This window comes from Oncorhynchus clarkii, chromosome 31, assembly GCF_045791955.1.
Source record: "Oncorhynchus clarkii lewisi isolate Uvic-CL-2024 chromosome 31, UVic_Ocla_1.0, whole genome shotgun sequence".
NCBI classification, from domain to species: Eukaryota; Metazoa; Chordata; class Actinopteri; order Salmoniformes; family Salmonidae; genus Oncorhynchus; species Oncorhynchus clarkii.
In genome coordinates this window covers 26,666,886-26,679,981 of record NC_092177.1, presented here as the reverse complement: position 1 = coordinate 26,679,981, position 13,096 = coordinate 26,666,886, and the positions used below count along the sequence as shown (strand labels likewise).

At 45.3% G+C, this 13,096-nt stretch overlaps 1 protein-coding gene across 7 annotated transcripts in view; it reads left to right on the top strand.

Annotated features, from left to right (window-relative positions):
* The window catches only part of LOC139390584 (protocadherin alpha-C2-like), a 178,852-nt gene that overhangs the window by 132,148 nt on the left and 33,608 nt on the right, over positions 1-13,096 (top strand). Inside the window, exon 1 of one of the 7 annotated variants that reach the window (XM_071137793.1) lies at positions 7,764-10,587. The exons of the other annotated variants lie outside the window; for them this stretch is intronic. Coding sequence (XP_070993894.1) covers positions 8,017-10,587 — 2,571 coding nt within the window. The 5' untranslated portion in view covers positions 7,764-8,016. Of the gene's footprint in view, positions 1-7,763; positions 10,588-13,096 lie in introns of those variants that run through there. 7 annotated transcript variants of the gene reach the window in all.

Sequence of the window (13,096 nt, the reverse complement as noted above, 5' to 3'; positions counted from 1 at the left end):
GATTATAGTGGCCTAAGTCTATTACTGGTGCACTGAGATGGTTCTTAGTTGTAGCACTCCTTCGTGTCGCTTTGGCTAGGCTATTAAAGCAATATTTTCTCCGTTTATGATTCTGGATGTAAATCTAGCACCATTACATGTAACAGTGACTGAACCTTAGTTAGAACTATCTTGCTAGACAGGTTCCCACAGTAGCATGGGATACCATCCGGTGAGTGGACCACTTAATCCAATCTTAGTCTACACCGGAATGGATTGTAGGTTTGCATTGTTCGGTTTCTTTGAGAGAGAGAAGACATTTTGTCTCCGTTGGTCTCCAATGGTCTACCTCCAACTCTCCATCACCTTTTGAGAAAGTGGGTGTCTGTACTTTTTGGTGGTGTTTTAAATTTGGCTGACACAGTCTTTGATTTTAGACACTGAGATGATGAGGTTAGGCATTAAAATGGTTAGTGTTAAGGTTTGGGATAGGCTTCAATATATATATACATATATAAACAGAGGCAGATGCTTACTCCTATCGCGCTCATCCACCATCCCTGTCCACAACGGCCTAGCAAAACCAAAGCCTACTTGAAGGTCACAGTGCTCACTGTTGCCCATAGTGGCTGGTTTCCACGTCATCTCCTAACGTTGAATACTGACATGACTGAATTTTTATTCCTGAACTTATTTTGGCTTTGCCATAACAAAGGGGCTTAATACTTACTGACTTGTGACATTTCAGATTTAAAAAATAAAATAATTTGTGGCATAAAATCAAAATGTAATCCATTTTAAATTCAGGCTGTAACACAACACAATGTGGAATAAAATGTGGATGAAGTCAAGGGGCATGAATACTTTCTGAAGGACTGTAGGGTGTCTGGTGGTTAGGTCTGATTTTGTGCTTAAGGATTGATCATTTTTACCTCAGAGTGTTGTAACCAATCTGCTAAATCTGGCTTGTGTGATTTTCTAATTTTGTGGTAGAGACATACTCTCTTGCAGAGTGAGGGTGTTGTCCTTGGTAAACAGATTCTCTCATCAGCATATTTTGTTTCCATCTCTCTCCTCTGGAGGGGGCCTGAATCTGCCCTTCACAGTCACACTGTCAGACACTGAAGGAGAGGAAAGGAGGCGATCTGCGGCTTGGGACACACACACACACACACACACACACACACACACACACACACACACACACACAGGCACACAAGCACACTCAGCAGCTTGCAATCGGGTTTCAGTAGTGACATAGCTTAGCGATGGCAGTCAGTAGATGGAGTTCACTGTCTCTGCAGTACCCCCTTACACCAATAGAGGTCCCAGTACTACTGTCTCCCTCTCTCTCTCATCCTGTCCTGGCTGCAAGCTGCAGTGCTCTTGGCACTGAGACAGAACCCCACCACACCTTTGATTTTCTCTCGCTCTCTGTGGCCCAGATTCTAATACGTTTAGTTCCTGAAAAACATCTATCTCCCACCTGTTCCTCAAAACATGGAATATATTGTACCTATCAAGTAATCCCCTAGTCGATTGACGCACCGGTGAGTCAATCTCAGTTACATAACATTAAAAATCCCCATCAAAATCCTTCAGTTTAAGATAGATTTATGTTTATTTTGCAAGGGATGAGTCTCAATCCACCACATCCGCCAGTCGCACTTCCGCATCTGAGGGGAAAGGTGACAGAGACATCCCCAAAATCGGTATTTTCACGTAAACGTCTGTAGCATCGAACAGATTGACCTACAAACAAGTGTCAGGAGACTCGTCTGAAGTTGGAGTCTTATGACTTGAGGTTAGAAACTGTTAAGAAGCCTTTTGGACCTAGACTTGGCGCTCCGGTACCGCTTGCCGTGCGGTAGCTGAGAGAACAGTCTATGACTAGGGTGTCTTTGACCATTTTTATGGCCTTCATCTGACGGACTCCTAGACTTAGGACAGACACTTCAAAACCTTGTTTGTTATGATTTATGTTTTGACTAAATGTTTGCCATATGAATGTGTTATTCAATGAGTTTCTATGCGCTGTAGTAGTACAGGCCAAAATCAATATTTTAAAATGTTATAATGGAATCATCTCCATCATTGAGCACATTTTTTTATGGAACTCTTTTTTTCAATGTGTGATTTGGCCGGACGCTTATGCACTGAAAAACAAGCATTTGATTTAATTCTCCGTGATGGTGTGGATATTCTGAAAACAAAATGTTGATATAAAATTGTGATTTTGTAGCTAGATTATCAGCACTTCTATTATATTTATTTCATGGTTGTCAGCCTCTCCTGCTATAACCTAACTCATTTTCTCTGAGGAAATGGATGTTTTGTCATTTTCGGTCTGTCGATGCAGATTCTTTATCACTCTGGCCTTTCCCCCTTTCAACACAGACACTGTGACTACTGTCTTCCTACACAACAGCATGCAGGCATTTCCATGTGTAAAATAATGAAAGATCGAAAGAGAGAAATATATTTGATCTATTTTCTAAAAGCAAAATATGGCATCAATAGTCATGTAAAAGTAATGTGTTTCACTGGGTGCCCTAAACACTAAGTATTAACTTTGCAGTTTTAAAAAATCACGGTGTAATAACCATGTTGTCTGTGTGTCTGCATGATGAACAGTAGGCGACTCAGAGCTCGGACTCCGTCTGGTGAGGCGGGACATGTATGAGGTCATCACTCCTTGCCCTAAGCACACCAGACGAGACAGCAGCTGACAATAACAAAGAAAGACTCTCAGAGAGAGAAAAAGAGAGGCTCCAGCCCAGACACTCATTCAGACTCTTCCCCAAGCCCAGTCAGTCCCGGTCCCAGTCGTTTGTGGGAAATCTGACTCACAAACGGCGGTCTTCCACATGAGATAACAGACGCTTAGAGAGTGAAATGATGGCTTTTAAACAGGGACGATTACTGTGTATTAATAGAGAGCGTTTTATTAATATGTCCGCCATCTTGCATAATGGATGGTGAGAAGGTAATTAATATTACACTTTTCAAAAATGCTCCTCTATTTCCAAAAAGAGATGATAGGGCGCGTACTCAGAGTTCTCCCTTTATCTACTGTCGAGCTCGCCTGTTAGTCGCTCTCCCTTCTCTATCCTCCTGCTCCCCTGTTCCTTGTCTCTCCCTCCCCCTCTCTCTTCCTGCTCCCTTTCTCTCTCCGGGGTGTTTTTTAATAGAAGACGGGACAGTGTAGTGCAGAGGCAGCCGCGGAGACATTAGCTCCTGTGTTTCCACTTCAGACGTTCCGGTGCCCCTCGGCCACAGCTCTCCCAGCTGGAGCAGCGGATGTCACAGAGAGATGGGGTAGTAGAGGGAGGGGTTGGAAGGGGGAAGAAGAGGTGAGACAGGAGAGAGGGGGGATAGACGCTCTGAGGAGGGGAGTGTGAGGCAGTTGGGAGGGGAGAGAGAGGGGGTGGTGAGAGTGAGGGGAGAATGGAATGTTTACTGTTTCTGTGAGTGTAATGTTTACTGTTCATTTTTATTGTTTATTTCACTTTTGTATATTATCTACTTCACTTGCTTTGACAATGTTAACATATCTTTACCATGCCAATAAAGCATCTTGAATTGAATTGAGTGGGGAAGGGTAAGAGTTGGTGACAAGAGAAAATGGGATAGAGAGACAGAGAGAGGGATACATTTAAGAGCATTAGGACGTGTTTGTTCTGGCGATACATATGTCTGTTAGTCTTCCGGAGAAGGAATTGAGATAACTTAATCTCGAGCCCCTTGAGTGAAAATAAAACAACCCACAGCTCTGTTGCGCGCAATTAACGGTGGGACAGATGGGCGGGACTCTAATAGGTACAGGGAAAGAGAGATCAGTTACCTGCCCGTGTACAGCTCAATATACAGAGCGAGAGAGAGGCGACAACAGAGTGAATTTGAAAAGGACAGGTGTAAATCCGACGGCGTGTGCAATTGACAAGATAATAGTCTCCTATTTTTATCACTCTCAAATTGCCTTAAACACAAATCTTGCGCGCACCACCGGGAGAATCTGCTAAACGTCAGGAGCTCTGCTACTCGCATGCCTCTGAGACTCACGAGAACGGACTGACACGAGACCCACGCGGTCTCATCTCCACGGCGGAATTAAATTGGAGTTAGAAAAGGACAGTTGATGTGTAAAAAAAAATCACAAAACGTCCATCTCTGCACAAAGGAAAAGTTCCCTCTAGGCCCATCGAACCTAACGAAAGTTCCGTTCCATCTCTGTTCTCTTCAGTTGTATATCTCCAGCTACCCAGTTCACCACCCCCTCAGTCTGGCTTTGGAGTGTGAAGAAGAGTCTCTCAGCTATCTATCCATCCACTCCTAACAACGGTGTGACTCACCGCTGAGCGGCTTTCTTGCAGGTTGCCAGCGCCTTTTACAGCTGTAGGCAAAGGGGTCGGTGGAGGAGAGCTGGAGCCGCACTGGGAGAGGGAAGGGTTGTGTGGGCGCGTAGCGTGGCCCGGTGGCCGGGTGAATCAGGCTGGCACTGGGGCTCTCTGAGGCCACATCCCAAATAAACACAGCACAACAACTTCATGCTCAGTCTACCATACAGATATACCACTCAGGCTATACTTACTAACCTGAATGTTTGACTTATTCAGATATAAATATACACACAAATGAATGACCAAAGGCAGTCTATCTAAAACAATATTGTAATTTTGTCTCCTTTTTTTTACATTAATTTGGCTCCAGGTAATGCTAAAAGATCCCAGACAGTCTCCTTTTGGATTGCATAAATCCATATGATGAGACCAGCATTCAATGACATCACCTTTTAGGTCACAATGTCCTTCCTAGCGGTGCTTTGAATGGCACTGCACTCACTGCATGACTCAATCAATTTGAATGGTGTGAAAGCCGATTGTCTAGCAAACTGGCTGTCTGAGTGTTATCCAACTATTGAGCTTTTCCAGAGGTAAAGGGCTCGGAGATGAGACGAGAGACGCGATTCAATTCAGTATGAACCGCTGCCGTTGGCGTAGAAATGAAATTAGTGTCGAAAGATGCTCCCTCTCACTTTGTCGTACTGATCGCATTTGGACTAGAGGCCCCCTCTTAATTGAATTGAATTTGATTTAAATTGGATTTTAATAGGGGTACATGGGTTCAGACTGTACTAATTAGGAGGAAAGTCTGAGCGGGATGATTTGGGCATTTAACGCTACTATCCGACCACCTGCGGAAAGACATGCGCATATGAGACATCTCGGCCCCATGTGCAGATGTTTGAGATGTTTGAGATATTGAGTCGAATTTAAATTAAAAACCATCAAAGGCTTAACACCCCTACAACATTTGATGAACATACGTTGGTTGTGCAATTATATTGTACTTGAAATGTATTTAACCCTCATGTTGTGTTCGTTTCATGTAAATTAATTCTGTGTTCCCGGTTCAAAATGACCGCCCCATTACAGCTGATTATAAATCCATAATAAAACATATATTATCACCTAATGTTGTGTTAGATCTTTTTTTCAACGTAAGTTCTTGTGAACGTTACACGTTTTGAACTTGTAATTGCTATTTATGGCCTTTAGGCCTGGCCTCATTGACCTGAGCTCATACAACTCGTTTTTGAGTAAAAAAAAAATGATAATGTATGGATTAGTTTGACTATAACCAATACTCAGATGAAACATATTGTGATATTTATCACAGACTACTTTGTGTCAAAGTTTAACAAGGACTCTCCTCCTCACCAGTGTCATAATCAAAGATATGATCAAGAGCCTCACATATCGTTTGGTCATTGTGCTGCCTCAGAATGAATTGTGAGCAAGGCCTCAAAAAAACCTTATATACCAGAGCTGCGTTATATTTATTATTGAAACAATGTTGCGATTGTTTGTGAGAATGTTCCCGTGGGGGTTGCCATGTGTGTGTGTGTGTGTGTGTGTGTGTGTGTGTGTGTGTGTGTGTGTGTGTGTGTGTGTGTGTGTGTGTGTGTGTGTGCTCAAACACACATGCATGTGGGGGTCTGGGAGAAGAAGTGTGTCTATCTGATGAACAAAGTCTTGGAACCTTATGACAATCAGATTAAATTAATTACATTTTTCAGAGAGAACTTGTAAATCGGTCCAATTCGACCGGGACACAGTAGGAGGGTTAATATAGCCAGACAGTCTGTGTACAGTGTGATTGTCAAGTCAGAAGGGTCGGTGGCGCAGGATTTTCAAGAAATTTAAACACGTCACGATCGTCTATAAAGCTGAGGTCACTTTTTAATGGATTAACGAAAGTATATCAAGGCGCCAGGAGACAGGGCAGTGTGTGTCTATTAATGTCTGCCAGACTATTACATTACCATTGCTTGGTGTGAACTGCCCCCAAAGCAATCTCTGAAACTACCAGGGGTTATGGTGTCTGTAAAAGCCGTCCCAGCACTCATCGATTCAAAATATTTTTTGGGGGTGGCAAACAGTTAGCCCTAGTTGTTTTTAAGTCGGTCTTTAACACCAGGTGGACATTTTTATTTGCTGAATTGTATTGGGCTATAGCTTAGATGTTTGGGACAAGTGAGACTTTCGAAAGGAAATGGAGAACTGCTTGTCAACAAATCGACATGAGTCTAAATTCTTTGTGCTTTCCACATCTGCAGCGTGCACGAGCTCTGTATTATTCCAGCAATTTGGGTCTGACAGAAGAGGGCATGCTAGTTTGTTTTGACAGATATGGCGAGGGGCTAAGTCTCGAGCATCTTGTTGGTGACCTGGTTCGTTTCGCCCGCTCACCCCGAGTTAACATGCTTCATATGATAACATATAGGCCTAAAGGGGGTGGTCCTGTGTTCTGCGAGTAATATGATGCGAAACTGAAGCGGCAGTCAAGTACCCCTGTAGTCCTAATATACGATCAGCCCAGCTGTCACTCACAGGGCAGTAAGTGAGAGGAGGGCGCGAGCAGCAATATTTCAGCACTATGGCTCGTGGGACAGCGAGAGAGCACTGGACAGAGTATGCTTTGTTTTGAGAGCTGCTGTACCCAAATAGAGGAGAGGGATACATACAGCTTTCATTTTTTATCTTTGTGTTGTTTTTCTCGTTCTATTGTCTCTGTTGGTTAACTCCATATTATAATGCTCAGCCTAACTTGATTTGCACTGCCCTGTTGATTCTAATGAGGGCAGAGCCTCTCTTCTCTACAAGAATGCAAATATTTCAATAAACTGCCGTGATTATACTTCAAATGTCACGACTACTTTTATGAGGATAATTGCTGCACAAATACATTTAATTTGTTATTGAATTTATTGATCTATTTCCATAGACTTTTCGATTAAATGTCCGTTATTCCTGTTATTTCTATGTATTCGTTTGGGTCCAGAGCTTTGGCTTAATGGCAGGTTTGGATCAATGAAAAGAGAGAAGTAATCGCTTGGGCGTACGGTTAAATCAGATCAGCAATGTATCTGCCGCACACAATGAAAAGGGCGGTGGCACTCGCTCGCTCGCTCCCTCACTCTCTCTCCCTTTCTGATAAAAAAACACAGCCTGCTCGAGCGCGCTCTCTCAAAAAATAGAAAAACGACCGACGGTTAAAAATAATGATGAATTGCAATACAATTATTGCTATTATTGCTATTCTCAAGGTATTAATGTATTTTTTATTTTCATTTGACGTTGTTTTCAATCGGTGAAATGCAGCCAGTACGGTTAGAGAGCACTGCTCCCCCTCCCCCGCTTCCCACAGACACCATTGCACAGATAGGGAGAGAGGGAGGGGGGAGGAGAGAGAGGAGAGGGAGAGAGAGAGCGATAGTCAGCACCCGTGAGAGGGGAACAAGATTCAGCCGCGCGGAGAGAGAAGAGAAAAAAGCAGTAGCCAAACGAACAAAGGAAAACATGGATGTAACGGAAAAACGCTATTTAAAACAAGCACATGTACCGGAGAGGATGTTTTGGTCGTCCTGCACATAGTAGGGGGTAACTCAAGGACTCTTCCCCCCGTTTTTAATGTTGCGCGTGGGGACGCATGGAAAGCTTTCTCTAATCCGTCTGCGGATCCTGCCTGCTTGCAATGGCTGTGGCGGTGCGATGCTGTTACAGCATAACTCAGAATGTGCCTTTTACTTTTTATTTGGTAATTTTTCTACTCAGTGGCCTTACAAATGCACAAATACGATACACCATTCCGGAGGAGCTAGAGAATGGGGCTGTGGTCGGCGACATTGTTCGCGATTTGGGTCTGGACCTGCAAAAGCTCTCCTCCCGACGCGTCAGAATCACGTCGGACAGCGCACGGAGATATTTCAACATAAATCATAAAAATGGCAAGCTGTCGGTAAGTGACCGCATCGACCGGGAGACGCTGTGTGAATTCAGTGGCACCTGTTTGCTCAACCTAGAAGTGGGGGTTGAGAACCCGCTCGAGGTGCATAATGTGGAGGTGGAGATTCTGGATGCGAATGACAACTCGCCACAGTTCCCCCGGGACGAGTACCAGCTGGAAATCTCAGAGTCCGTCATAACTGGGTCCCGGTTCCCCATCGAGGGCGCGCAGGATGCAGACGAAGGCTCCAACTCAGTTCGCCTCTACCGGCTCAGCAACAATGAGCACCTCGCGCTGGACTCCAACAAGCCTGCGACAAATAGCAAGAACATCCAGCTCGTGCTCAAAAAGCCATTTGACCGTGAGCATACACCATCTCATCAGTTGATACTGACTGCTGTCGATGGAGGCACTCCGGCGCGCACAGGTACAGCCAAAATCAACGTGCGTGTCCTGGATTCCAACGACAACGTGCCTGTGTTCGACAACTCTGTGTACAAAGTGAAACTTTCGGAGAACTCGCCCAAGGGCGCTCTAGTGATAAAGTTAAACGCCACAGACCGGGATGAAGGCACAAACGGGGAGGTGTTTTACTCTTTTAGCAGTTACACCCCAGAGAGGGTGAGACAAATGTTCTCCATGGACACAGATACAGGAGAGATCAGAGTGAAGAAAAACATAGACTATGAGGAGACTAACTCCTATGAGATGTACATACAAGCTATGGACAGGGGTCCTTCTGCAGTGGTAGTCCACTGTAAAGTGGTGGTGGAGGTTTTGGATGTGAACGACAACATTCCTGAAATCGTGCTGTCATCTCTTTCCAGCCCGGTCCGGGAGGATGCACGGGCTGACACCGTGGTGGCTCTGATCAGTCTTAACGACCGGGACTCCGCCCAGAACAAACAGGTGACCCTGGAGATCCAACCTGGTGTCCCCTTTAAGATCAAGTCCTTCCGGAACCACTACACCTTGGTCACCGCTGCATTCCTGGACCGAGAGACCATCTCCACCTACAACGTCACAGTAACCGCCATCGATGGGGGAACCCCAGCCCTGTCTTCACACATGTCCATTAAAGTTGACGTGGCCGATGTCAATGACAACCCTCCCCGCTTCGAACAGACTTCCTACACAGTGTACATGACGGAGAATAATGCACCTGGCGCATCGATGTGCGTTGTAAAGGCAATGGATGCAGACGCTGGGGAGAACGCTCGCATCACCTACACCGTCCTCAATGACAACAACCACGGCATCCCTGTGGCGAGCTACGTCAGCATCAAACCCGACACGGGAGAGGCCTATGCCCTGCGAGCCTTCGACTTCGAGAAGCTCCGAGAATTCCACTTCCAGGTGAAAGCCCAGGATGGTGGTGTGCCGCCCCTCAGCCGCGTAGCAACAGTCTACGTTTACATCATGGACCAGAACGACCACTCCCCCAGGGTAGTCCATCCTCCAGCCAATGGGACGCGGACCACCGAGACGCTGATGAAGAATGCAGAGGCGGGGGCTCTGGTGACCAAGGTGGTGGCGTGGGACGGGGACGCAGGTCAGAACGCCTGGCTGGTGTACGCCCTGGAGCAGACCACCTCCGAGCTGGACCTGTTTAAAGTCCACGAGCACACGGGGGAGATCCGCACCATGCGGCGTGTCAGCGAGGACAACTCCACCTCCTTCCTGCTGACCGTTCTGGTCCGTGACCATGGCCTCCCGCCGCTTTCCTCCACCGCCACCATCAATGTGCACGTCATGGAGCTGCCACCCAAGCTGACACCTGACCCCAAACGCATCATCAGGCCTCACAGCCCGCTGCTGTTCTCCAACGTAACCCTCTACCTGATCGTGGCCCTGAGCGCCACCACCTTTGTGTTCCTTGTCACCATTGTGGTGCTGGCCATCGTCCGCTGCCACGCCTACTGCACCCAGCCCGGCTCCTGCTCGCCCTGCTGTGTGTCCCAAAAGAGTGTCCCAGAGGGGGGCACCTCGGCTGGTGGGGGTGGAGGGTCATTGGGTCGAGGTGGTGGTGGTGGGGGAGGTGGAGGAGGTCAGGGTCAACCCAACAACAACGTTGCTCTGCGGAGGGACCTGAAGGTTGAACCTCACTACATCGAGGTGCGGGGGAACGGCTCCATGACCAAAACGTACTGCTATAAGACATGTATGACGGCCACGTCGGGGAGCGACACCTTTATGTTCTATAACACAGGCCGGCCCCACAGCGGCACCTGGAGCTCCGGGGGATACGTCACCAGCCAGAGTGGACAGAGCCAGATGTTTGTACGCAGGCTGAGCATGCCAGATGCAACCGCCATACAGGTGTGTGTGTGTGTGTGTATCTCTGTGTGTGTCCTGTCATCCCATCCCAACAACACACCATCCACAATACACTGAGGAGCTATTCATGGATTGTTTTTTGGGGGTGTTTTAGTATTTGGGTTTTTCCCTACAGGCAATGTTTTGTGGAACAGTGGTGTTTGGCATTTAGAGTTCCAAGGAAGGTGAGAGATGTGTGAGGGCTTCCGTTTTTTTTGTTGGGTTTATGCAATATTAAAGGGAAAATCCTCTTCATTGGTCCACTATTGATACAGTCAAGTTGAAGAAGACAAGTGTCATCGGCCACATCCACATTTTGCTTCATCGGGATGGTGTGGAAAGTTACACTTTGCTGCTTGAAGCCCAAATCCTTAAAACCTTGACTGCTGACATGCAAAACATTTTAGGACTGCATCATCAGTGGACTAATTTAACAAATAACAAACGTTTTTGAGTGGATTTTACCTTTAATTAAGCAGTGCTCTTTTTTTATCCAATTTTTTAAAAAAAATAAAAAAACATACTGTGGCAGATATGGAGGATTCTGAATTTGCATAAATAATTTACACTGAGTGTCCAAAATGTTAGGAACACCTGCTCTTTCCATGTCATAGTATGAATCTATTTCAATCAGTGTTAATGAGACAGGTTAAAGAAGGATATTTAAGCCTTGAGACAGTTGAGATATGGATTGTGTATGCGTGTCATTCAGAGGCTGAATGGGCAAGACAACATTTTTAAGTGCCTTTGAACAGGGTAAGGCAGTAAGTGCCAGGTGCACAGGTTTGAGTGTGTCAAGAACTGCAACACTGCTGTTTATTTCACGTGCAGCAGTTTCCTGTGTGTATCAAAAATGGTCTACCGCCCAAAGGACATCCAGCCAACTTGACACAACTGTGGGAAGCATTGGAGTCAACATGGGCCAGCATCCCTGTAGAATGCTTTCGACACCTTGTAGAGTCTACATTGTAGAATAATAGTGAAGACATCAAAACTATGAAAAAACACACAAAATAATACAGTAACCAAAAAAGTTTTCAACAAATAAAAAACATTTTAGATTTGAGATTCTTCAAATTAGCCACCTTTGCCTTGATGACAGCTTTGCACACTCTTGGCATTCTCTCAACCAGCTTCATGAGGTAGTCACCTGGAATGCATTTCAATTAACAGGTGTGCCTTATAAAAAGTTAATTTGTGGAATTGATTTCCTTCTTAGTGTGTTTGAGCCAATTAGTTTTGTTGTGACAAGGTAAGGGTGGTATACAGAAGATAGCCCTAATTGGTAAAATACCAAGTCCATATTATGGCAAGAACAGCTCAAATAAGCAAAGAGAAACGACAGTCCACGATTACTTTAAGACATGAAGGTCAGTCAATGCGGAAAGTGCAGTTGCAAAAACCATCAAGCTCTATGTAAATCTGTCCTTTGGTCTGATGAGTCCAAATTTGAGATTTTTGGTTCCAACCAACATGTCTTTGTGAGATGCACAGTAGGTGAACGGATGATCTCTGCACGTGTAGTTCCCACCGTGAAGCATGGAGGAGGAGTAATGGTGTGGCGTTGCTTTGCAGTCTGTGTTTTATTTAGAATTCAAGGCACACTTAACCAGCATGGTTACCACAGGATTCTGCAGCGATACACCATCCAATCTGGTTTGCGCTTAGTGGGACTATCTTTTGTTATTCAACAGGACAATGACCCAACACATCTCCAAGCTAGTATGGGCTATTAGACCAAGAAGGAGAGTGATGGAATGCTGTATCAGATGATCTGGCTTCCACAATCACCCGCCCTCAACCCAATTGAGATGGTTTGGGATGAGTTGGACAGCAGAGTGAAGGAAAAGCAGCCAGCAAGTGCTCAGCATATGTGGTACCTCCTTCAAGACTGTTGGAAAGCATTCCAGGCGAAGCTGGTTGAGATAATGCCTCGATGAAAGTTTGGCACACTCTTGGCAAAGGTTGGCTACTTTGAAGAATTAAGTATATATATCATTTATTTCGATGTGTTTTATACTTTTTTGGTTACAACATGATTCCATATGTGTTATTTCAAAGTTTTGATGTCTTCACTATTATTCTCCCATGTAGAAAATAGTAAAAAGAAAGAAAACCCTTGAATGAGTAGGTGTGTCCAAACTTCTGACCTGTACTGTAGATATATTTTATATATATCACTCTTATGTCAGAGACCTTGAACACTAAAAACCTAAAAATCGCAGTGCCACTCCCAGGTCTCCTTCCTATCCTTTGTTTATTCTTGTCAGTAGTCTGGTACTGTTACCTGCGCAGGCTGCATTGTGTTGCTGTAGCATAGGTGTTTTGCATTTGCAGTGGTCTATCGCGAGCTCAGTATGTACAAACATGCAGTTTCCTGCAATATGCTCTCTACCTTTTCCAGCACTTTATGCATGTATTCAGATTTGAGGTGTGAGTGTTCACCCATGCACAGAGCTTCTTTGTGGGAGCAGTGTGTTTGTGTGGGAGGGTATGCCCTCAGCTCTGTGTG